This window comes from Anolis sagrei, chromosome 4 (assembly GCF_037176765.1).
Source record: "Anolis sagrei isolate rAnoSag1 chromosome 4, rAnoSag1.mat, whole genome shotgun sequence".
NCBI lineage: Eukaryota > Metazoa > Chordata > Lepidosauria > Squamata > Dactyloidae > Anolis > Anolis sagrei.
In genome coordinates, this window is record NC_090024.1 from 233255759 (window position 1) to 233282893 (window position 27135).

The 27135-nt window shown below is 41.0% G+C and overlaps 1 protein-coding gene across 2 annotated transcripts in view; it reads right to left on the reverse strand.

Annotated features, from left to right (window-relative positions):
- The window catches only part of GATA5 (GATA binding protein 5), an 80938-nt gene that overhangs the window by 41736 nt on the left and 12067 nt on the right, over nt 1-27135 (reverse strand). The window contains exons 1-2 of one of the 2 annotated variants that reach the window (XM_060771980.2): nt 11556-11791; nt 1951-2636 (exon numbers count right to left, since the gene is read on the reverse strand). In XM_060771980.2, the coding sequence (XP_060627963.1) occupies nt 1951-2485 (535 nt within the window). In that variant the 5' untranslated portion in view covers nt 2486-2636; nt 11556-11791. Of the gene's footprint in view, nt 1-1950; nt 2637-11555; nt 11792-27135 lie in introns of those variants that run through there. The other variant, XM_067468225.1, reaches the window with a different exon arrangement.

Genomic DNA, 27135 nt, shown 5'->3' on the forward strand with positions numbered 1-27135 from the left:
GGGCTCTCTCTCTCTCTCTCTCTCTCTATATATATATATATAATCCTAATTCCTTATTCAGTTTTGGTGCCATGGTAGCACAGCAGGTTAACCAGCTAGCTGTATGTAGGAAATCTGCTGACCAGAGGGTTAGCAGCTCGAAACTGTGGGTCAGGGTGAGCTCCCGGCTGCCAGCTCTAGCTTCTGCCTATCTAGCAGTTAGAAAGCATGTAATACAAGTAGATCAATAGGTACCACCTTGGTAGGGAGGTAAATGGAATGGTGCTTGTATTTTTTTAAACAGTGGTTCCTACATTGGCAGGACTAAATGGCTGTAGGTATTCACGGTTCTGGGAAGATACTTTGCTTCCTGCTTGGGAGGATTTTCAGAAACAACTGGTTCTTAGAGAGTCCGAATGGCAGATCCCCCATAGTTGCACTGGATATCATAGATGGAGTAGACTTCTTTTCCATAAACAACACCAGCGAGTCCAAAGACCTTTGGAACGCTTGCTTCATAGAGAACTCTGTACACAGATGGACTATTTCCAGAACAACTTGAAGAAAAGTATGACAAACTGGATGATACCAGTTTCAGCATCTTTAAACCAGACAGATTTATAACCCTGGTACTTTGCAGCTATGGTTCTCCAATAGTCTTAATGGTTAGAGATTATGGGAGCTATCATCCAATATTTCTTGATGACTGACTGTTTTTGACTGTATGTATTTTAAGATTCATGGTGGGTTTGCAGAACTCATGTTTTATAGTTTGAGGCTTTCATTTGTGATGACTGGAAGGAGAAGATATGGTAACATCCCTACTGGTGTCTCAAAATAGAGAACGGAACAAGGACCTCCTTCGGTGATTTCATCTGACAAATGTTGTTGGAGGTTCCATGTTATTAAATGAAAATGCTGCATTTTACAGGTGCCAGCCATGGAACTGGAAATAGATTGCTAATTTTTGCTTCTGACAACCTGCTCAAATGTGAAATTATCTATAGAATCCCTGTGACATGTAGGAGAACTTAGGTTCACAGTATGCAAGCCAGGGCCTTCTCAGTAGGAGCACCTTAACAAATTTCCCTCTCAAATAAAGATCAGCTCAATTCTCACTGAGATTCCCATAGGCAACTAAAACCACATTATTCTGTATAGTCTTGGGGTTAAAAACAGTTTAAAATTGGATTTAACATTTTTGTTCAATCTATTTTCTAACAATGTATGCATTCAAAATGTGTACCATGTTGTTCGTCACAATTGGACCGTTGGGCTTGTAGGTGAATGCTGAGGATTAGAAGGCCACTGTGAACACTGTATCATTGGGGCTGGCAGCAATCGGAAGTGCTATTTCTGGAAACCATATGTCATTTCTCAGTGCTTTTAGAAACTATTTTTGGCTGTCACAGGTTGGAGGTTCATGGACAAAGCACTTACAATTCAACACCATGCCCTCTAGGTACTATTTTTGGTTCGTTTTTTCTACCATGAGTGTTAGAAGGTGTAGGAGAATAGGGCTACATGTGGACCACATGCTCACTGACCACATTATTTGCACTTGTGTTGTAAAAAAGTAAATAAATATAAAGTTCAACAGAAACAAGCAACAAGACCTTTGTATTGTCGAAGGCTTTCATGGCTGGAATCACTGGTTGTTGTAGGTTTTTTCGGGCTATATGGCCATGTTCTAGAGGCATTTTCTCCTGACGTTTTGCCTGCATCTATGGCAAGCATCCTCAGAGGTAGTGAGGATGCTTGCCTCTGAGGATGCTTGCCATAGATGCAGGCGAAATGTCAGGAGAAAATGCCTCTAGAACATGGCCATATAGCCTGGAAAAACCTACAACAACCCAACAAGACCTTTATGTAGCCACTTTCAGCACTGCAAAGTACCATTGTCTAATCTGCTTCAGTCCTAGTAAAATCAAACAAAACTGAAATGGTGTCTCTTGACTATGGACTACATACCGAAAGTGGGTCTCCTGCCCGGCAAGCCTCCTTGTCGTGACTGGAGACTATGCAGGACGCTGCTATCAAAGTGCCCGGCAGTCCAAGATGGTGGCATCTCTGCAGGGCTGACGTATGCACCAGGATATGGACTGGAGTAGGATCCATTGACTGACCGCACCAGAGTGTTGCCATACTGGTCCCGTCCACCGGCACCTAGCAAAAGGGAACTCTGGTAGCCTCCATCCCGTCCAGTGCCACCACCACCAGGAGGGCTGTGGGAATAGGAGAACCCCGATGCCGGGTGAGGACTGCTGGCATTGAAGTGTGAAGCTTCTGCCCCAGTTGCCTGTGCCCATCCTGGGTGGCCACTCAGAGGGTGGCCCTGGTGGGTGGGTTCACAACTTTGCAGGTAAGGCAGGCTCTGGAGCATGGAGGGCACCCGGCTGGTGGGTACATAGACAGCTTGGCTTGTAGGTGAATGCAGGAAATTGCTGGACTCATGGGAGTATGCCGACTGGCCAGGGTTGGGCGCAAGAGCTAAGCTCTGGTACATTTTATATCCTTTGGAAGAAGGGCCAGAAGGGTGAAGGAACAGTCACTGGAGAACAATCAGGGCGGGCCAGAAAACTTGATGGCCAGACCTGGGACATGAAGAGCTTGTTTAATCCTTGTGAGTTGTTGCAATTGTGGCAATTCTCAAGCACCTGAAAACAGAAGAGGGGGATAAATTAGGAGAGAAATTCATTTCTGAGGAATTTCTTCCACATTCTTTACATTTATATTTTGAAGGTCATTTTGAATGACAACAAAATGAGGAACAAGGATAATATTAGGAGTGCTAGTCAGCATTGATATAATGTCTTGTGTGATGGATTAAACGTCTAGAGACCAAGGTTCAAAGCTACAGAAACCCACTGGGTGACCTTGGGCAAGTCACACCCTTTCTGCCTCAGAGGAAGGGGAAATATAGCCTACAGCATCTTCGATTTGTTGATTCAAGTATTAACCAGATCCAACACCCCCAACCCGCTTAGATTCCAAGATGAAACATCACATAATTCCTTTAGGCCAGGCATGAGCAAACTTTGGCCCTCCAAGTGTTTTGAATTTGAGGGATGAAGTTTACCCATGCCTGCTTTAGGCTATTTAGAACAGGATATACTGTATATACTTGAATATAATCCTAGTTTTTCAACCTTTTTAAGCTGAAAAAGTCCCCCTTGGCTTATACTTGAGTCAAGGTTATTTATTATTTTACTTTGTTGTTATTATTATTATTACAGTTATCATTTTACTTTATTTATTATTAACATAACATTTATCATTTTACATTATTGTTATTATAACATTATTATTTTACTCTATTATTTTTATTATTACACTTTCATTATATTACCCTATTATTATTACCTTATTATTTTATTCTTTTATTAGAAGGCTACATAAGCACATTTATACTGAAGAAGGTCAGAGTAATGGTTTAATCAGAGTTGGACAGCCTTATATTAGATTAGTTTTATGTAAATATTCAAAAATATTCAGCCTACTGATGCCTCAATTAATGTAATTGTATTGGTATTTGTTTTTATTTTGCTGCATTTCCCATCCTCAGCTTATACTCATGTCAATCTGTTTTCCCAGATTTTTGTGGTAAAATTAGGTGCCTCGACATATTCAAGTCGGCTTATACTCAAGTATATATGGTATGTCTTATTAAAATGGATATAAGGTAAAGGTAAAGGTAGTCCCCTGACATTAAGTCCAGTCATGTCTGACTCTGGGGTGTGGTGCTCATCTCCATTTCTAAGCCGAAGAGCCAGCGTTGTCCGTAGACACCTCCAAGGTCATGTGGCCAGCATGACTGCATGGAGCGCCGTTACCTTCCCGCCGGAGTGATACCTATTGATCTACTCACACATTTGCATGTTTTTGAACTACTAGGCTGGCAGAAGCTAGGGCTGACAGCGGAAGCTCACGCCGCTCCCCGGAATCGAAGCCACCGGGGGCTCCAATGGATATAGTAAGCTACAAAAGATTTAGGGAGATTTTTGCAGAGAGACATTAGTTTATATGCCACCCTTACAGAGGACAGGGAAATTATTTTAAGGCCACAGTTCTCCAACATGGCTACTGGTAAGGCTGACTGACAGTTCCGGATGTATTAATCCAAAAATATTACTTCTCCAAAGTGTATCAAAACTTCACTACGACCAGGGCACCTTGTCTACACTCTCAGAATGTTACAAAGCAAAGAAAAAGTCAAAGAAAAAGTCACTACATGTTCATTCTGAAGTTGACGCTCTCTGGTAGAAAGCAAGAAGACCGGTGGGTATAAATGAGATAGTTCACAGAAGGTGCAGTTAATTGGGAGTCATTCACAGCTACAAACAGGCTGCAGTGGCCACTGACTTTGAGCAGTAAGGGATTAGCTATGTTTATGTAGGGTATCTATGTCCATCATAAAATATTAGAAGCCATGAGTGCTGAATGGACATCAAAGCTCATGTTCAAAAGCAATTGCCCCCTAGAAATAAGAGTTACTGGGGATGAACAAAGGAGGCCCCCTTTGAGTACTCAGGGCTAAGGATTTGGCTACAGAATGGTTCTTTGCTCTGATCCACCAAGGCCATTTACAGTTGCTCTGTGGTTAGTGCAGACAGTCAACAATCCTGCAATTCAAAAGTGTAGGTTTAACTGGAGCTCCTAAATTCATTTTGTCCCCAGACTCTAAATGGATTATTAGCATAAAGGGAAAATTGTACTGGTATTCATTGGCAGTAAATAGATCAGGACTTGTGACCACTCTGTAGTAAATGAGAAACTTCATAGGCAGCCTATTTTGTACATGGAATTGAACTAAACTGAAGAGCCACCCTATTTGCAAGATAAGGACTGACATCTTATCAGTTACTCTCAACTATAGTAGACTTATTCAATCAATTGTTGAATGGCAAGTCAACAGGTAGGTGATTCCCATCGATTGAGTTTTTTGGCCATTATTTAAGAGATAAATAGGGGAAGTTGAACATTGTGCATCGAAACAGGAAGTCCTTTAGACAATCCAGTTCAGAATTCAATCAGGATGAAGAGCTAACTAATCAAACACATGTATTCTTAGTAGGGTTGTGATCTAATCATCTCCGTAGATGGAAGTTCCTCATTCTCTCTTTAAAGGGGATTGTTTCAAAATAAACCAAGGTAGAATCTTGGCTTTGAAATAGATAATTATCCAAGGAAAAGATGATGCCGGGTAGTAGTTGGAAAATGGCACTAAAATATGGTGAATACTTTCCACAAATCAACGGAAACCAAAAGAGTAATCTCCCATTCAGTCCTTGAAAGTCATTTCTGGAAACAACCTTTGGAAGTACATCATTATTTAACTCCCTCATTGGTCACCCTCTCTTTCAATATCTTTACACAGTACAAAGCCTTGAACACAATCAAATCACATTGTTTTCCTAGCAGCCTATTGACTTCCCAATTACAGCCCTGACTCATCTTGGAAGCTAATCAGGATCAGTCCGGGTTAGCACTAGGATGGTAGACCACCTATAAATACCAATTTCAGTTGAAAGAACTTGCAAAGCCACCGGCAACTATTCCTGGCCTAAGAAAACCCATTGCAAATTATGGTGTTACTATAAGTCCGTGGTTCTCAACCTGTGGGTCCCCAAATATTTTGGCCTTCAACTCCCAGAAATCATAACAGCTAGGAAACTTGCTTCGATTTCTGGTAGTTGTAGGCCAAAACACCTGGGGATCCATGGGTTGAGAACCACTACTATAAGTGGACAGGCAACACAAAAGTGCATAGGGCATTCACCTACAAAATCAGTATATGTGCTGGCGAAGCAAGCACAAGATATAGCCACCCTCAGTAAGACTGCTAACCTAAAATGGCTGAGCCAATATAAAAGTACCTTTCAAACTGCTAACTACCTAAAAATGCAAATACCAAAACATCTCAGGGAGGTATTCACTTGAGCCAGATTTGATCAGCTCGAGACAATGGTTAGATACCGGTGATTTAATAGCATCCCTTATAATGAACAGAGTTGTATCTGCGGGGCACCTGAAATTGAGGATATAGCACACATATTATTTGATTGCAAACTGTATCAAAAGGTGAGAGACTTCCACCTTGGTCCATATATCAAACGGACAATGTATTGGGAATCTCACATCAGAACAACATATTTCATGTGTGGCCAAGACCCAAAAATAACATATAAAACAGCTCTGTACTTAAGCAAAACAATATGAGAGAACCACATATGTAGGGCTGATTGGGGTAAATTGTAGGGGTGATAATGAAATATGATGTATATACTCAGCTTGATAGGTTTATCAGTTTTATCACGTTTTATCATATTTATTTACTTTATTGTTATAAGTGTTGTATTTTAACTTACTAAGTGGAGTGTGATAAGGTCTTGACAGTCCTTGTTGTTCTGTTTCTTATTGTGATATGGCCTAAGGGCTAATCAATAAAATTACTACTACCTACAAAATCAGACTTTGATTCCTTTTCCCCAAATGGTGCAGGTGGAAACTTCCAGAGCATGGGAAAATGTTCCTTTATGGAGGGGCTGGTTAGGGGATTCTGGGAGCTGTAGTCCAAAAAGAAGAACCTTCTCCAAGCTAGAAGAATAGTCCATGAATCCCTGGTGTGGTAGTCCATCCATATATTAAAACTGAAGGCACATATACAATATAAATCCTAACAGCCAGTGGTGCGGGTTGTGAGAGATCAAAGTCACATAGTGACTTCTTTAGGTGACCTTAGAGAAGTCATGCTCTCTCTGCCTTGGAGAGAAGCAGTGGTAGACCTCTTCTGATTGAGTTGTAATTCAAGTCATTTCTGACCTTTGGCAGCCTTAAGGTAAATGTATCACAGAGCTTTCTTGACCAGAAGAGGTCTTCCATGACCTTCCTTCGAGGCCGAGAGAGTGTGCTTCCCAAGGTCAGCCAGTGAATGAATGAATTAATGAGTGAATTAATTAATGAAACTTTATTTATAGCCCTCCCTGTCTCCCCAACCACCTCACTGGTGGCACAGCAGATTTAACTGCTGAGCTGCTGAACTTGCTGTTGGCAGTTGTATCCGGGGAACGGGGTGAGCTCCTGCTATTAGCCCTAGCTTCTGTCAACCTAGCAGTTCAAAAACATGCAAATGTGAGTAGATCAATAAGTCTACTCACATTTGCAGCTGAGAAGGTATTGGTGGTGTCTACTGAGGTAGACTTAATGTCCGGGGAAATCTTTACCTTTACTTATCCTCCCTAAGGGACTCAGGAGGGCTCACAACAGATACACAGTGGCAAACATTCAATGCCAAAGATAATATACAAACAAATCAGAAACAACTCCATAAATTATAAAAATAACTTAAGTAAACCATATATACTGCAATACACATCATTACAAACATATTACATCCTTAAAATCTCATTAAAAAGCTCTAAGATTGGGCTAAAATTGGAACATGGCCATACAGCAACCCACAGACTCCCTCTAAAATACATTGGGCTAAACATTTTGGGGGGGGGGGCATTGCTGAATGGGTTTTGCACCCTGATCTCCAGAGTTTTAGGTTAATAATGTGCAAAAGCACTATGCCCTGATTACTCCTAACATGAATCACACAGTCCAACGAGTAATAACTACCTCCTCAAAAGAGGCAACATTCACAAAACAGACTGACCAAACAAACCACAAAAGCTCATTCCAACCACACATCAAAACCATAATTGAAATGGAGGTTTTGGTGAATCTATATTGTGTGTGGACTACAAGTAAGGAGATTCTGGTTCATAGGTTTTGTGGGTGCATCTACACCTTAGGCTTAATGTAGTCTAACACCACTTTAAGTACTATGGCTCCATATTATGGGATCAACAACAGTGAGTCCATGGCAGTTAAAGCAGGGTCAAACATGCCTTAACAGGGGCTGTTTTATTCCTTTCTTAAAATAGTCCTAACTGCCAATTTAAGGCTCTCCATCCAGGTGTTTTGGACTTCAACTCCCACCATTCCTAACAGCCTCAGGCCCCTTCTGAGGTTGTTAGGAATAGTAGGAGTTGAAGTCCAAAACACCTGGATGGAGAGCCTTAAATTGGCAGTTAGGAATATTTTGTCAAATAATGCAATTTGAAGTGCATTATGTGGCTCTATACCACACCTGGGCCAATTTGGGCCTTCCAGGTGTTTGGGGCTTCAGCTCCCACAATTCCTAACAGCTTCAGGTGGATGAGGGAAGGAAAGAAAGGTCCCGAGGCTGTTAGTAATTGTGAGAGTTGAAGCCCAAAACACCTGGAAGGCCCAAGTTGGCCTGGGTTACATTGTTCTTAGATCAAAACAAAACCCGCGGACGTTTCTTTCTAATTCCTTGCAGAAAACTTCCCAACTTCACCCTGTCTCTAAACCCTTTTTGGGGGGGGGAAATAACACCCGAATTCGAAGCGAAAATAAGAGTATATTTGAGAGTAAATCCCTTTCCGTGGCCTGCCCGAAGAAAGGCGCACAACAAGGTTTCCTACGACGTGAGGTTCCCTTTGCAAACAGCCCAAACGTTGGGCTGTTGAGAGTTTTCTGGGCTGTATGGCCATGTTCCAGAAGCATTCTCTCCTGACGTTTCGCCTGCATCTAGATGCAGGCGAAACGTCAGGAGAGAATGCTTCTGGAACATGGTCGTACAGCCCAGAAAACTCTCAACAACCCAGTGATTAAGCCATGAAAGCCTTCGACAATAGATTAGTCCAAACCAAAGTGAATCTCCATCATAGTCCACGCCGGCTCTGTTTCGGCCCGCTTTAAAACTAATTATTTTTGTTTCTGGGGTTTTTAAAAACATGACAAATTTAGGGCACTTTTAAAAAATTATAAGGATACAGGATAGGATCAGGAAAAGGTCTATTTAGGAATCAAACGAAGAGACGATACACTGGTGAGTCGTTTTTATTTGGTCTTTGTGCAAAGTCACTAACCGTTTTTAGGGATTGTTCTCCAAGTAGTCAAACCCATTAAACCTTTTCAAAGGGGACTTCAGAGAACAGACATGGGCAAACTTCGGCCCTCCAGGTGTTTTGGACTTCAACTCCCACCTAAAATATCTGTTTTGTTGTGTTCCTTTTGGAAACTTCTCTCCCGTTAAATAACTTTTTGTCCATGCCTGCGGTAGAATTTCAGTTTAGCTTGGGATGGTTTTGTATTCCCGAAGCAGGCTTTGCTTTTTGGATCCAGGTGCAAAAGGAGAGGGAAGAAAACCTCCAAAGGCGGTTTTAATGCAGTTTGGCACTGATTGAAATCAATGCAGTTTGGCAAATTAATGCAGTTTGGCACTGATTGAACAGTCAGGGCTCCATACTATGGAACCGTAAGAATTGTTTTACAAAGCCTTCTCTGCTAAAAGAGTGTTGGCGCTTCACCAAACTATAAATCCCAGGATTCCATAGTTTTGAGCCATGGCCATTCAAATGGCGTCAAGATGCGCATTAAGCCTACAATAAAAGATACCCCTTTTCATCTAGAAATATTTTTGCTGAGGAGATGGCGAGAAACATTTTTCCCCAGCCCAACCCTATTATTATTATTACAGGGAAGGTTACAAATAAAGTTATTATTATAATTACAGATATTAATAAAATGTCAATTTAAAAGCCACCGATTCAAATGGACTTTAAGCGACTTTCCCAGATAAAATAGCCCAAACCTCTCCAAATATGAATTCTCCTCATTCACATTTCTTTCATTCCCTAGATCTCAACCATTTAGAAAATACTGGCTACTTCATCACACTAGAGCAGGCACAGGCAAACTTCGGCCCTCCAGGTGTTTTGGACTTCAACTCCCACAATTCCCAACAGCCGGTAGGCTGTTAGGAATTGTGGGAGTTGAAGTCCAAAACACCTGGAGGGCCGAAGTTTGCCCGTGCCTGCACTAGAGAATGAATCCACTTTAAATCCGGTTTCTGCCTCTTGCAGAATTCTGGGGTTTGTAGTTTAGTGAAGCTGTTAAAGTCTCCTCCCTAAACTACAAACCCCAGAATTCTGTTAGATTGTTAGGAATTGTGGGAGTTGAAGTCCAAAACACCTGGAGGGTCCAAGTTTGCCCGTGCCTGCACTAGAGAATGAATCCACTTTAAATCTGGTTTCTGACTAGTGCAAAATTCTGGAGTTTGTAGTTTAGGGAGGCTGTTAAAGTCTCCTCCCTAAACTACACATCTCAGAATTCTGCAGGAAGCATAAACCGGATTTAAAGTGGATTCATTCTCTAACGTGTTTCTAACGTGTTGCTGTACGTTTTCCGGGCTGTGTATGGCCATGTTTAGGAAATATTTAGGAATATATATATATATATATATACATACATACATACACATATATAATTATTTATATATTATTTATTATATTTAATATACTTATTATATGTTTAGGAAATATTTAGGAATTTATTTATTATATTTATAATGGTTTACATATTATTTATATATTTATTATATTTTATATATTATATGTTTAGGAAATATTTAGGAATTTATATATTTATAATGATTTATATATTATTTATATATTTATTATATTATATGTTTAGGAAGGATTTAGGAATTTATATATTTATAATATAATAATCTATATATTATGTATATATTTATTATATTTAATATATTTATTATATGTTTAGGAAATATTTAGGAATGTATTTATATATTTATAATGATTTATATATTATTTATATATTTAATATATTTATTGTATGTTTAGGAAATATTTAGGAATTTATTCATATATTTATTCAATTTAATATATTTATTATATGTTTAGGAAATATTTAGGAATTTATTTATATATTTATAATATATATTATTTATTACACAAACACACACACACACACACACACACACACACACACACACACATATATATATATATATATAAATATATATATAATCAGGGCATTTCCCCCCTAGAAGAATTCCTTCTTTTCCTTCCCCTCCAATTAAATTTTCCTTAATTCCTTCGGTTTCTAGCATCTCATCAAACAGCTGGAAATCCTATAGGAAATACATTTAGAAATAGTTATTGGACGGGAGAGAAGTTTCCAAAGGAAGACAACAAACTGGGAACGATTTCCAGCTGTTTGATGCAATGCTAAAAATCGAAGGAATTAAGGAAAATTTAATTGGAGGGGAAGGAAAGAAAGAATTCTTCTAGGGAAGGAAATGCCCTGATTTCGCTCCCGAAGGGAAGGAGAAGAAAAGAGAAACAGAAACCTCTTCCTCCTCGAGGGAGAAGAGAAATAGGAGAACACAAGCAATCCTGGCGGGTTTCACGGGCGCAGATCCATCCTTTATCTGAGAAGATTGTGGAGGGTTTTCCAAAAGGAAGGCGGGGAAGGGTTGAATCTGCTCCCCCGTAAATCACAGAACCGGGTTATCAATAGTTGGTTTTGCAACGTTGATAGAGGCCCCGCACACACACCAAGAGAGGGAGAGAGGGATCCCCCCTTCCCAGCTTCTCCAAGCGAGGGATGTTATCTGGTGAGATAAGCCCAGCTGGGGAAGAGATAAGGGGGAGAGAGAGAGGGGCTGGAGGGAGGGAGGGAGGGAGGAAGGCACTTACGCGGCTGCAACAGGCGAGGAGGTCCCATCCGTATGGCAGGGAAAGGCGGGTCGGAGGAAGCCCAGAGGAGGAGGAGGATGGATCTAACTTTCTGTATCTCTCTCTCTCTCTCTGAGAAGAGGATCCCCAAAAGGAGGGAGGGAGACAGGGAGACAAGAGTGTCCCGGCTCTTATCTCCGATCCCTTGATAGCGGCGCCTTCCAGAGCTCCTCTCGCGGCTAATCTCGGCCTTGGAGTGATCCCCTTCGGCGGCGGCTCGGCCCCTTTACGGACCCAGCTGGGGACTGGCCACGTGACCAAGCCTTCTCTCTCTTAGCAATGGGGTGGAGAAGGAGGGAGGGGGAAGCTGAGGAGGGAATCTCCCAGCTCCAAGAGTCTCCAAACAACGTTACAATATTACACAACAAGATGAGTCCACAGCAAACAAGATCACTCTGCTGGCTGTTGTGTTGGATTTATTTATTTACTAGCTGTACCCGCCACGCGTTGCTGTGGCCAACCCTCCCTTTCTCTCTCCTTCTTTCCCTTCTCCCTTCACTCTCTCTTTCCTTCCTTCCCGTCTTTCCTTCCTTCTCTATCTCTTTCCTTTCTTCCCCCTTTTTCTTTCTCTTCTGCTGTATCTCTTTTCCTCCTTCTCTCTTTCCTTCCCTCCCTCTTTCTCTACATCTTCCCCCCTTCCTTTGCTTCCTCTTTCCTTCCTTCTTTCCTTTTTTCTTTTTTCTCTCCTTCCTTTTTTATAACTTTCCTTCCTTCCCGCTTTTTCTTTCCCTACCTCTTTCTCTCCTGTCTTCCTTCTCTACCTCTTTCCTTCCTTCCTTCCTTCCCGTCTTTCCTTCACTTCTTCCTTCCTTCTCTATCTCTTTCCTTTCTTCCCCCCTATTCTTTCTCTTCTGCTGTATCTCTTTTCCTCCTTCTCTCTTTCCTTCCCTCCCTCTTTCTCTACATCTTCCCCCCTTCCTTCGCTCCCTCTTTCCTTCCTTCTTTCCCTTCCTTTTCTTTCCTTCTCTCCTTCCTTTCTTCTATAACTTTCCTTCCTCCCCTCCCTTTTTCTTTCCCTACCTCTTTCTCTCCTTTCTTCCTTCTCTACCTCTTTCCTTCCTTCCTTCCCGTTTTTCCTTCACTTCTTCCTTCCTTCTCTATCTCTTTCCTTTCTTCCCCCTTTTTCTTTCTCTTCTGCTGTATCTCTTTTCCTCCTTCTCTCTTTCCTTCCCTCCCTCTTTCTCTACATCTTCCCCCCTTCCTTCGCTCCCTCTTTCCTTCCTTCTTTCCCTTTTTTCTTTCCTTCTCTCCTTCTTTTCTTCTATAACTTTCCTTCTTTTTTTCTTTCCTTCCCTCTTTCTCTCCTTTCTTCCTTCTCTACCTCTTTCCTTCCTTCTCTCTTTGCTTGCATGCTTCCTTCTTCCTTTCCTTCTTTCTTCTTCTCCCTCTTTCTTTCTTTTCTTTTCTTTCTCCTTTTCCCTCCCTCTTTCTTCCCTTTTTCTGTATTGTCATTTAGCTTTTTGTCATTTAGCTTTTTGGTGCATTTTAAGTCCCTTCTGCTGTGTTTTTCAGTGTTTTTATGAGTGAAGGGCATACATTGGGTTATTAGATGCATTGTGTCCAAATTTGGTGTCAATTCCCCCAGTGGTTTTTGAGTTCTTTAAACCCACAAACGAACATTACATTTTTATTTATATAGATTTATGACATTTATATGCTGTCCTTCTCACTCAAAAGGGGACTCAGAGCAGCTTACAAGTAATATGTAAATACAATATATTATATTATTACCATATTAGTATTATATATTACTATATTGTACTATACCATTATACTGTAATACTATTGGGTTATTGTAGGTTTTCCGGGCTATATGGCCATGTTCTAGAGGCATTTTCTCCTGACGTTTCGCCTGCATGTATGGCAAGCATCCTCAGAGGTAGTGATGTCTGTTGGAAGTAGGAAAATGGGTTTATATATCTGTACTTCCTACTTCCAACAGACCTCACTACCTCTGAGGATGCTTGCCATACATGCAGGCGAAACGTCAGGAGAAAATGCCTCTAGAACATGGCCATATAGCCCGGAAAACCTACCACAACCCAGTGATTCTGGCCATGAAAGCCTTCGACAATACATTGTAATAATATTAGTAATATTACATGTAATATAAAATATATAATTATTAATATTATTAATAATAATATATTGTATTACATTATAATATTATCAATATTATATGTATATCATATGTATATACCATATGTTATATTATATTATATATTGGTTCACAAGTCGGACACTTCCCAAGTGTCTAGGACTGTATGATGCATCTGTGAGTAATGTATGCAGATCCCGGTAGGGTGGCCTTTTGCAGTTGACAGATGGTAATTTTGTCAGTGCGGATTGTGTTTAAGTTTAGGCCAAGGTCTTGAGGCACTGCACCCAGTGTGTCGATCACCACTGGGACCACCTTGACTGGCTTGTGCCAGAGTCTTTGCAGTTCGATCTTTAAATCCTCATATTGTGTCAGCTTTTCCAGTTGTTTCTCTTCAATCCGGCTGTCACCTGGGATTGCAACTATTTCCAGCATTTGATGGGATGCTAGAAATTGAGGGAATTAAGGAAAGTTTCGCAAAGAGTGAATACCATAAAAACACAATCCAGAACAGAAGAGAAAACTGGCGAAAGAAGGCTTTCTCTGGACAGTTCCTGGGAAAGATTGGGAGTCAAATTGACAAAGAAGAAACATGTCTGTGGCTCACAAATTGAACTTTGAAAAAGGAGATAAAGGAGGGCCTGATTCTGGCAGCCCAAGAACAAGTCTTCAGAACCAATGCCACCATAGCCAGAATCCCAAATGTAGACTCTGCAAGGAAGCAGATGAAACAATAGATGACATCCTCAGCTGCTGCAAGAAGACCAGGCAGACAGACTACAAGCAAAGGCACAACACCCTTGCTCAGATGATTCATTGGAACCTGTGCCACAAATACCATCTGCCTGCGACAAAGCAACAAAGAATTCTTCTCCTTCTCCTTCTCCTTCTCCTTCTTCTTCAAACAAAGGTGCTTTATTGGGGTGGGTCTACACTGTAGATTTCATAAGGCTGGACACTGCCATACTATGAAATCATAGGAGCTGTAGTTAAGCGAGGCACCATCCCTCTTGGGGCCCCTCCACACAGCCCTATATCCCAAAATATGAAGGCAAAAAATCCCACGGAATCTGAGTGTGAACCTTGGGGCCCTTCCACAAAGCCCTGTATTCCAGAATATCAAGGCAGAAAATCCCACAATATCTGCTTTGAACTGGGTTATCTGAGTCCACACGCAGATAATGTGGGATTTTCTGCCTTGATATTCCTGGTTATAGGGCTGTGTGGAAGGGCCCTTGGACCCCTCATTGGAGGAAGGTCGCTTGGGACTCTTTAAAACCTTTGTCCTTTGAAGAAAGAAGAAAATTATGTTATAACTACAAGTTGTGAGAACGAGGCATCAGACCAGGTGTTTAAAGTAGTTGGTTAGAAAGTGGAATCGAATATTTGCACATATATGTGCATTATTTGTGTGTACTTTTCTTTGGAGAACTAGGCAGGGTTTCTGTTTCTCTTTCTCTGATCTTTTCCCGACTTCCAGGGATGTAGTTAAGGGGCAAAAGGAGGGCATTTCCCCCAATAATTTCTGCCCCTCCATGAAATTTTCATTCATTCCCCAAATGCCTAGCATTGCAGATGCTGAAATCTCTCTCTCTCTCTCTCTCTCTCTCTCTCTCTCTCTCTCTATATATATATATATATATATAGGCACACACATACACATACACACATATATAGAGGAGATATATGTGCATGAGTATGTGTGTAGCTCTCTTTCTCCATGAATTTTCCCTTCATTCCTCAAATGTTTAGCATTGCAGATGCTGAAATATTTGTATCTGTATATATGTGTATATAAACACATACACAGATATATATGTGTGTGTGCAAAGGGTCACACACATACAGATACTTATATATCTCCTTTTTGGGTCTCTCTCTTTATATATTTGTATAGAGTTAGATAGATCTAGATCCTGAGAGAGTTCTGTGGCTCTAGCAGGGTTTTGTGTGGCTGAGAGAATGTGACTCACTAGCACCACTGGAGTGGAGGTCTGAGCACTGTTCTCAAACCTGGTAGTCCCAAACACATACAAGAAAATGAAAATAGGCAAACATACATGCCTTCTGACCTTCTCTTCTTTGGCTTTCTTCATTTGACCTCACATGTGTTTTATCTATTTTTGGCTATTCCTTTTTATTGTGTTTATGCTTTATTCTTGGTCAGCTGGTTCTTTTTTATCGTCCAACTTTCGCTATGTATCTCTTTTACAGCACGAACTTGGAAATAATAATAATAATAATAATAATAATAATAATAATAATTTGAAACTCGATTCTTCTCTCCTCCAATATGCCTCTTTAACTAAGGCCCCTTCCACACAGCTGAATAAAATCCCACATTTTCTGCTTTGAACTGGAATATATGGCAGTGTGGACTCAGATAACCCAGTTCAAAGCAGATAGTGTGGGATTTTGTGCCTTGATATTCCGAAATATAGGGCTGTGTGGAAGAGCCCCCAGTGGTTCTACTATCATGGCCCTTCCCCACAGCCCTATTTCTCAGAATATCAAGGCACAATATCCCCACAATATCTGCTTTGAACTGAGTTATCTGTATCCACACTCAGATAATGGGGGGTTTCCTGCCTTGATATGGGATAAAGGGCTGTGTGGAAGAGCCCTTTGTTGAAGGAGTTCTCTCAGGCCCTTCCACACAGCCATTTAATCCAGAATATCAAGGCAGAAAATCCCACAGTGCTTCAAATTGTTTCTGATAATCATGGGTTTGCTAGGCAATATTTCTTCAGAGGAGTTTTGCTTCCTGGCTGAGATGATGTGCGTTATTTAAGTTGTATTGTTTTGGTTATTTTTTAAATGGTATTAAGTTTATAGTTAGGTTGCTTGTAGATTGTATTTTGATGTCATGTGTTCTTTGTAGGTTTTTGAATGTTTGCCGTATGTGCTGGAAACAGCCCCGAGTCCTTTCAGTAAAGTATTATTATTATTATTATTATTATTATTATTATTATTTGAAACACAACAAGATACTGGCTGTTGTATTAGATCACAAGTCGGACACTTCCCAAGTGTCTAGGACTGTGTTGTACTGGCAAATAATGCGTGCAGATCTCAGTAAGGTGGCCTTTTGCAGCTGGCAGATGGTAATCTTGTCAGTTCCGATTGTGTTTAAGTGCAGGCCAAGGTCTTTAGACACTGCACCCAGTGTGCTGATCACCACTGGGACCACCTTGACTGGCTTGTGCCAGAGTCTTTGCAGTTTGAGCTTTAAATCCTATTATTATTATTAAACTATTATTATTATTATTATTATTATTATTATTATTATTATTATTATTGGCTCATAATAATAATAATAATAATAATAATAATAATAACACCTTTACAATGTATTATAATAATAATACATTTACTCAGGATAGCAATAAAATATCTCAAAGATGCTAATGGGAAGTGACTGAAAGGCACCCAACAAGAATATATGGCTGGACCTAGGCTTGAGGGGTGTTCAAGTTCAGGAAAAAAGTCTCACTTCCTCCTAGTTTGAATATTATTATGAGCCAAGTCATAAAATAATAATAATAAAAAAACTAGGAGAAAGTGGGACTCTTCCCTGAACTTGAACACCCCTCAAGCCTAGGTCCAGCCACATATTCTTGTTGGGTGCCTTTCAGTCACTTCCCATTAGCATCTTTGAGATATTTTATTGCTATCCTGAGTAAATGTATATAGACCCGCCATGGGCCAACTTGGGCCCTTTCAGGTGTTTTGGACTTCAACTCCCACAACTCCTAACAGCCTCAGGCCCTTTCCTTTCCCCCCTCAGTCCTTCCAGATATAGTCGGAAAGATCCGTACGACTAGGGAAAGTCATAGGACTGAAAGGACTGGATTCGATTTTGAGACAAATCCCTCTGTGCAAATTCAAGCCCCAATCAAAGCTTATCTCCTTTTTAAAAAGCAAACCAAACCCTTATCATGGTCTTGGGAAATCTGAGCAGAGAAGTCTAGGAAAGAAGGGGATTCGGACACAAAGGAAAAGCTACCCACGACGACTCTAGAGAGCTTGGTTCGAGTCTCCTCCGCCGCTCTGAAACCCGTCGGAGTCACACCGTCTCAGCTTCAGAAAACCCTTGGTAGGTTAGCGACCGAGTCCTTGGGTCAGAACTTGGGAACTTCAGGATTTCTGGGAGAGATGGAAGGCGCACAACAGCGGCAACGGCAACAAACACTATTGAGTAGAGATCATACTTGACTGTGTGTAGTTGTATGAATTGTGTTTATTTATGTATTGCCGAAGGCCTTCATGGTCGGAATCACTGGGTGGTTGTGGGTTTTCCGGGGCTGTATGGCCATGTTCCAGAAGCATTCTCTCCTGAAGTTTCGCCTGTATCTATGGTGGCAGGCATTATGTTTATTTGCTCTCTCTTTTTCCGGCTTTCTCTCCCTCTGGACTTCCAGAAACCGAGGTAGGAAACAGTCTCTCCTGAGTGAACTTTAATGAAGTTTTTCTGTGGGTGGAACAGCTTTACTCTCTGCTTTGGAACAAAGCAGATTTTGTGGCTCCGCTGTGGACTGTTAAGGGAAGAAAAACGAAGAAATCCTATTTGCATGAGAGGACTTTATTCATCCCTGGGTAGGTACATCTACACTGCAGAATGAATGCAGTTTGACACCTCTTTAAGGGCAATGCCTGGAGCCTATGGAATCCTAGGAGTTGTGGTTTGGTGAGGGAACACAGCTCTCAGGCATAGAAGGCGCAAGACCTTGCAAAACTATAACTTTTCGGATCCCACAATATGGAAATTTTCGTTCCCAAAAGCAGGAGGAAGCGCGTGGGAAGTAAAATAATAATAATAATCCAGCATATGGCTCTCGTTTGCTGTGACATACTCTGCTTTTGTGTCAGTAAAATAATATTAATAAATATTACTATTTTATTAATATTATTATCTATATAAATAAAAATGCAATGTTCATTTGTAAGATCAATATAACTCAAAAACCAATGGATGAATTGACACTAAATTTGGACACTATACCCCTAACAGACCAACGAGTGACCATCACTCATAGAACAACCGCAAAAAGCAGTGGAAAGGACTTAAAACGCCAAAAAGCTATATGATGATACAGAAAAAAAGGCAAGGAGAAAGAAAGAAAGAGCGAAGGAAGGAAGGAAGGAACGAAAGAAGTAGAGAAGGAAGGAAGGAGAGAAAGAAGGAAGGAAAAGAAAAAGGGGGAAGGAAGGAAGGAAAGAGGTAGAGAAGGGAGGGAGGAGAGAAAGAAGGAAGGAAAAGAAAAAGGGGGAAGGAAGGAAAGGGGTAGAGAAAGAAGGAAGGAGAGAAAGAAGGAAGGAAAAAGGGGGAAGGAAGGAAAGAGGTAGAGAAGGAAGGAGAGAGAGAAGGAAGGAAAAGAAAAAGGGGGAAGGAAGGAAAGAGGTAGAAAAGGGAGGAAGGAGAGAAAGAAGGAAGGAAAAGAAAAGGGGGGAAGGAAGGAAAAAGGTAGAGAAGGAAGGAGGGAAAGAAGGAGAGAACGAAGGAGGGAAGGTTGGCCACAGCAACGCGTGGCGGGTACAACTAGTTAATACTACTACTAAATAATAATAATAATAATAGACAATGTTAACAATATTATTATTACCGTTGTTGTTGTTGATAGCCTAGTTTTTCAATCCATCCTTTGTTTTCAGTCAAGGGGGAGACTTTTCTAAATCGAGAGTTTTGATGTACTGAATTACTTAATATTCACGCTGTGTTTCCCAATCGTCATCTCACGCTGCCTTTTTAACAACCCCAGGCAATACAAATTAACAACTCAGGATGCATTGGATTAAAATAATAGCATAACTGTGTAAGTAGAGAGAGAGATCCCCCCCCCCCCCCGCGCCTTTCTAAGTCAGATCAGGCTGGGAAAAGGAAAAACTTGGCCACTTGAGCATAAACTCGATTCCTGGGAGTTTTCGGAGACAAGTCTTCCTTGAATTCAAGGGCCCTTCCACCCAGCCCTATATCCCAGAATATCAAGGCAGAAAATCCCACATTATCTGAGTGTGGACTCAGATAACCCAGTTCAAAGCAGATATTGTGGGATTCTCTGCCTTGATATCCTGGGATATAGGGCTGTGTGGAAGGGCCCCAAGACACCTTCCTCTCAAAGTCGCTTTCGGAGGGGATTGAGGCACTTCACCTCATTCTGGCTTCTGACTGGGAAGGAAGAGCTCCTGTATTCAGAGTAAAATATTCAGAGGGAAAACTACAAATCCCAGGAATCTATATCATTGAGCTATGGCAGTCAAAGTGAAGTCAAACGACACTAATCCTACAGTGTAGATGCAGCTTCAGAGAGTTACATTATCAACAAATACAAGTCCTGGGGAACTAGTTGAGGGATGCATCTTTAAAGAAAGTCGGATTATATCGATGAGAAATCACTTTACCAGGACTAGCTGAGATTTGAATGATTACTGAGGACTAGTCAATCGAATAAACTGGTGACTGGAGGTAGTCTGGGCAAGCCTAAAACCAACCTCCTTTTGTGTGCATGTATTTATATTTGTGTGTGTGTAGTTGTTCCTTCAAGTCGCATGCCGATTTCTGTCGCCCCCATGAATTTCATAGGATGCTTAGAGTTGGGTTTGCCAGTTTCTTCCTCTCTGGAGTGAAATCGTCTAATTAGAGGCACCTGAAGCTATTTGACGATGGGGTTCAACAAGCAGTGGCAGAGTCACTATGAATTGTAACGGGTCAAATGGACTAGAATGGACACGAATGATGCCGGCCTCATTTGCTTGCTGGGCAAGCAAAAGAGTGGCAGGAAAGGAGGCTCGTGCGTGCACCTCTGAGGTGTGTACGTGTGCGCGCGCACAGCCCCTGGTTCCAGGGCAGCCCTTTGCCCCAATTCCCAATGGTCCAGGAATAGGCAGGTTTCATCAACACGTTTTTTCCAGCCAACGCTTGGCTCCGAAGTCCAAGGAAAAAAGTCTCCTTCTTGTAACAGTGTCTCTCCAAAGGAGAGGGGCCCAGGGGGAGGGAAGGACGCCTCCAAGCATCTGCTTCATTGAGAGTGAGAGGAAGGAAGGAAGGAAAGAAAGAAGGGAGGAAAGAATGAAGGAATGAAAGGAGGAAGGAAGGAAGGAAGAAGAAAGAAAAAAGAAGGAAAGAAGGAAGGAAGGAAGAAGAAAGGAAAGAAAGAAGGAATGAAAGAAGGAAAGGAGGACAAAGGAAAGAAATAAAGGAAGAAGAAGAAAGGAAGGAAAGAAGGAAGAAAGGACGAAGGAATGAATGAAGAAAGAAAGAAAGAAAGAGGAAGGAAAAAGGGAAGAAGAAAGGAAAGAAAGAAAGAATGAAAGAAGGAAGGAAGGACAAAGGAAAGAAATAAAGGAAGAAGAAGAAAGGAAGGAAAGAAGGAAGAAAGGACGAAGGAATGAATGAAGAAAGAAAGAAAGAAAGAAAGAGGAAGGAAGAAGGGAAAAAGAAAGGAAAGAAAGAAGGAATGAAAGAAGGAAGGGAGGACAAAGGAAAGAAATAAAGAAAGGAAGAAGAAGAAAGGAAGGAAAGAAGGAAGAAAGGACGAAGGAATGAATAAAGAAAGAAAGAAAAAGGAAGGAAGGAAAGAAGGAAAGAAGGAAGGAAGAAGGAAGGAAAGAAAGAAGGAAGGGAGGAAAAAGGAAAGAAAGATAGAAGGAAAGAAGAAAGGAAGGAAAGAAAGAAAGAAGAAAAGAAAGAAGGATGGAGGGATGAATGAATGAAAGAAAGAAGGAATGAGGAAAGAAGGAAAGAAAGAAGGAAGGAGGAAGGAAAGAAAGAAGGAAAAAGGAAGGAAAGAAAGAAGGATGGAAGGACGAAGGAAAGAAGGAAGGAAGGAAGGAAGGAAAGAAGGAAGGAGGGAAGAAGAAATGAAGAAAGGAATGAAAGAAGGAAGGAGGAAGAAATGAAAGAAAGAGGGAATGAAAGAAGGAAGGGAGGACAAAGGAAAGAAATACAGAAAGGAAGAAGAACAAAGGAAGGAAGGAAAGGAAGAAGGAAGAAAGGGCGAAGGAATGAAGAAAGAAAGAAAGAAAGAAAGAAAGAAAGAGGAAGGAAGGAAGGAAAGAAAGAACGAAAGAAGAAAAGAAAGAAGGATGAAAGGATAATGAAAGAAAGAAGGAGGAAAAGAGGAAAGAAAGAAGGAAGGGAGGGAGGAAGGAAGGAAGGAAAGAACTAAAGAAAGAAAGAAAGAAAGAAAGAAAGAAAGAAGTGTTTTTAAAAATCTATCCAACTTCGGTTTAACATATCTCCGATTTCATTGAGTGACAGGTCGGGTTGCCTTTCACGCACTTTTTTTCGCGCACCCGCCGAAATAAATCAAAGTCAAAACTCTCAAATGAAGCCAGTTTTTAAGTTTTTGTTCTCACTGTCTTTTCTTTTCCACAATTGTGTTTTCACAGCAAGTATATGATGCTTTTTAAAAAGTCTCCTTTGTGGAGAGAAAAAGCAGAGTATAAATAAACTTAACACTACTGCCGCTACAACTAATACTACCTTGCCTTTCTAGAATACTTTGGCCCCTTCCACACATTGAACTAGATTATATGGCAGCGGTAGATTCAGATAACCCAGTTCAAAGAAGATATTATGGATTATCTGCCTTGATATTCTGGGTTATATGGGTGTGTGGAAGGGCTCTTTAACTGCAATGACCCAGCTCCATGGAATCCTAGGGTGTATGGCCTGATGAGGCCCCAGGACTCTTTAACAGAGAAAGTGGTGTCAAGCTGCATTAATTCTACAGTGTAGATGCACACCTATTTTCCAGACTAAGGGCCCTTCCACACAGCTCTCTATCCCAGAATATCAAGACAGTAAATCCCACATTTACTCAGATAGTGTAGACTCAGATAACCCAGTTCAAAGCAGATAACGTGGAATTTTCCACCTTGATATTCTGGGATATAGGGCTGTGTGGAAGGGCCCTAAGACTCAAACCATGTGCTTTAAGGGTTTTTTTTCCCCAATAATAATAATAATAATAATAATAATAATAATATAAAGAGCAGGGGGGAAAACTTGGTTCCAGTGGAGGAGATTTGCCTCTCTCCTAACATAAAGAAGTTTAAAATAGATAGAAATTCAACAAGTGATGCTTTTTTCCTGTGTGAAAGGGCCCTCATGTCCCATTGAATGACTGCCTGAAACAACAGTAAACATCAGAGAGAGAGAGAGAGAGAGAGAGAGAGAGAGAGAAGATACCCACCTTATTTGCAATTCTGGGCACACTTAAGTTTGCTCCCATCCAATAGTTACAGCACTAATATCCCACTTTAACTGACATGGTAATATTGTATGGAATCCTGGGCTTTCCAGTTTAGTGTTTTTATTGTGTGCCTTCAAGTTTTTTCCAACTATGGCAATCATAAAGTGAGTTTATCACTTGATTTTCTTGGAAAGACATTGCATCCCTCCAGGCTGAGAAATTATGTCTTGCTCAAGGCCTCTCAGGCCCCATCTACACTGCCATATGAAATCCAGATTATCTGCTTTGAACTGTATTATATGATAATATAGACTCATATAATCCAGTTCAAAGCAGATAATGTGGATTATCTGCTTGGATAAATTATATGGCAGTGTAGAAGTAACCTCAATGGGTTTCTGTGGTTGAGTGGGATTCAAATCCTGGCCCCAAACTCGTGGTTCACACTGGCTTCCCAAGAGTGCCAACACATTGCAATTAATGGGATTAGTTAGTTATTACTTCTATAAATACAACTAATTTCATTGGGGTTGCTCTAGCTGGGACTATCACTAATTTTGCTAATGTGTGCCTTCAAGTCATTTCTGATTTATGGCAACCCTAAGATAAAGCCATCAAAGGTTTTCTTGATAAGATTTGTTCAGAGGGAGTTTGGTTTTGCCTTTCTCTGAGCGTGCTAGAGTGTAACTTGCTCAAAATCATGCAGGAGATTAGATCTCTGGTCCCCAGCATCATAATCCAACTCTCAAACCACTCTTCACACTTGCTTTAGCACTAGATTTAGTCCAGTAGGCAATATTTAAGGACTGGATGCTGGGGTTCATAATCAAGATCTTTAATAAAGAGCAGTTGACAGTTCAAAACCTGGGTCAGGATGAGCTCCTGGCCTTTAGCCCAGCTTCTGCCTACCTAGTAGTATGAAAACAAATGTGAGTAGATAAATAAGTAACTCTTTAAGGTGGGGAGGTATTTAAGGCACAGCCTCCAAGATACCAAAGATGGGAAAGGTATCTGTACATTGATACCTCTATCTATGTATAGTTGTCTGTCTTGCCTGTGTATAATGGCATTGAACATTTGCCGTATATGTGTTCTGTGATCCACTCTGAGTCCCCTTGAGAAGGGTGGAATATAAATACTGTAAACAAAAGTTACTCTGCATTATCTTCCTTTGCTCCACCCAGATTCTGTGAAAAAGAGATAATTCTTCTTTTTTATTCTTCAAAGCATTAGGGTTTGATTCAGAAAGTGCATGAAACAGATTGAGTTCTGTGACACAGCTCGCTCCTTTTATTTTCCCCAGATAAGTACATATTTTCCAGAACCCTGGCAGGTTTGTACTCTAGGGACCTGGATGGTTGTACAAGTCTTCCCACCACATGTAGACCCTTCATCATAAAGGCTACCATGCTGTGAATAAATCATCGGGGTTTACAGTAAGATATATTTATTGTTTTGCCTGATTCTTATTGAGGTGGAAAGGATGTTTCTGGATTTTCTCACTATAGATTTCAGCACTAGATTTTAAATGATCAGGCTCTGCTCTGTGCAAAAATATACCCTTACAGGAGAAAGCCAGAATGGCAGGAAGAAGATGAGGTTGGAGTCCTTCTCAGTGATAGTTACTGTTCTATGGCAGCCAGAGGAAGGCAAAGTTTGGCCCTGAGAACAGTAATGGTTCCTCAAGGCTCTTTTTTCTGGTCTTCAAAATCCTTAGCTTCCCAGGACCTTTTCTGTGAATAAATACATTGGAATACTTGGAAATATTTTCATATTTATTATTAAAATAATTACAATATTTTTGTCATTCTTATAGAATCATAGAATCAAAGAGTTGGAAGAGACCTCATGGGCCATCCAGTCCAACCCCCTGCCAAGAAGCAGGAATATTGCATTCAAATCACCCCTGACAGATGGCCATCCAGCCTCTGTTTAAAAGCTTCCAAAGAAGGAGCTTCCACCACACTCTGGGGCAGAGAGTTCCACTGCTGAACGGCTCTCACAGTCAGGAAGTTCTTCCTCATGTTCAGATGGAATCTCCTTTCTTGTAGTTTGAAGCCATTGTTCCGCATCCTAGTCTCCAGGGAAGCAGAAAACAAGCTTGCTCCCTCCTCCCTGTGGCTTCCTCTCACATATTTATACATGGCTATCATATCCCCTCTCAGCCTTCTCTTCTTCAGGCTAAACATGCCCAGCTCCTTAAGCCGCTCCTCATAGGGCTTGTTCTCCAGACCCTTGATCATTTCAGTCACCCTCCTGTGGACGCATTCCAGCTTGTCAATATCTCTCTTGAATTGTGGTGCCCAGAATTGGATACAATATTCCAGGTGTGGTCTAACCAAAGCAGAATAGAGGGGTAGCATGACTTCCCTAGATCTAGACACTATGCTCCTATTGATGCAGGACAAAATCCCATTGGCTTTTTTTGCCACATCACATTACATTGTTGGCTCATGTTTAACTTGTTGTCCACGAGGACTTCAAGATCTTTTCACTCGTACTGCTCTAGAGCCAGGCGTCCCCCATTCTGTATCTTTGCATTTTGTTTTTCCTGCCCAAGTGGAGTATCTTGCATTTGTCACTATTGAACTTCATTTTGTTTGTTCTGGCCTATCTCTCTAATCTGTCAAGATCGTTTTAAATTCTGCTCCTGTCCTCCTGTTATTATGTGTCTTCAAGTCAACTCTAAGGTATGGAGAGCCATATCTTAGTTTAATTGCCCCAGTGGTGCAATTGTACCGGCAGGACTGAAGACCAATAGGTCACAGGTTTGAATTCGGGGAGAGCATGGATGAGCCCCCTCTGTCAGCTCCAACTCCTCATGCAGAGACATGACAGAAGCCTCCCACAAGGATGTTAAAGCATCAAAAACCTCAAGAAGTCCCCTGGGCAACTTCCTTGCAGACAACAAATTTTCTCACACCAGAAGCAACTTGCAGTTTCTCAAATCACTCCTAACATTAAAAAAAATAGTGGAGGCAGCAGCGAAAAGAACCAGAAGACGTCTACTTGTAGAATTAATGCAGTTATAGTTGGGTGGGGCATCAATACTTTTTGATAGAAAAAGCTCCATCTTTCATGATTCCATAGCATTGAGCTATGACTGATATATCACTAAGTACTGCAATTTTCACAGGACTGGTATCTGTTGATTCATTTCTTGACGTCCAATAAAATATGCTCTGTCTAGGCATTTTCTAGGTCCTTCAGTGTGGCTCTTTGGTATTCTTGAGCCTTCATTTCAATAGGGTTTATTTTTATCTGTGTTATCACACAGTTATGCAAAGTTCAGGAAGAAATCCCCTGTGTATGTGGGGGTCATACTGCACTAAAGTTATGATTATCCATTCCATTGTATTTCTATGGACTGTGGCGCAGCTGGCTGAGTGTCAGCTGCGTTAAAATCACTTCTGACCAAAAGGTCATGAGTTCAAAGCCAGCCTGGGTCGGAGTGAGCTTCCAACTAATTGTGTAGCTTGTTGTCGACCTTTGCAACCCGAAAGACAGTTGCATCTGTCAAGTAGGAAAATTAGGTACTACCTATGTGTGGGGAGGCTAATTTAACTAATTTACGAGGCCATAAAAAGACTCCAGCAAAAGCATGCAGGGAATGCGGAAGTACTTCATCAGTGCCGCAGATGGACGATGAAAGCAACAGCTCCCCTGGCGGCCAGAAAAGTTAAATAGCCTCTGACTGTCTGTCTATATCTGTTGTGTGTCTTTGAATGTTTGCCATATATGTGTACATTGTAATCCGCCCTGAGTCCCCTGCGGGGTGAGAAGGGCGGAATATAAATACTGTAAATAATAAATATATGGTTGTGAAAGCTGGACAGTGAAGAAAGTTGATAGAAAGAAAATTAGTCAATTTTAGACGTAGAGATAGAGAAGTGTCCTGAGGATACCAGGGACTGGTGAAAAAAGTAAATGAATGGGTCCTAGAGCAAATCAGGCCTGAATGCTCCCTAGAAGCTAAGATGACCAATCTGAGGCTGTCCTATTTTCCTCATACTGTGAGCCATAATGCTTGTTAAGGTAGAAGGCTGTAGGAAAAGAGGAAGATCTAATTCCAGGTGGATAGATTCAATCTGGGATCTCAAAGCCTTGGCTTTGAGGCTGGATCTACACTGCCATATAATGTAGTTCAAACAGCATTATATGTCAGTGTAGATCTAGTCTGAAAATTCTGAGATGGGCTCTTAATGGAATGTGTTGGAATTTTTTCATTCATCAGACCACCATAAGTCAA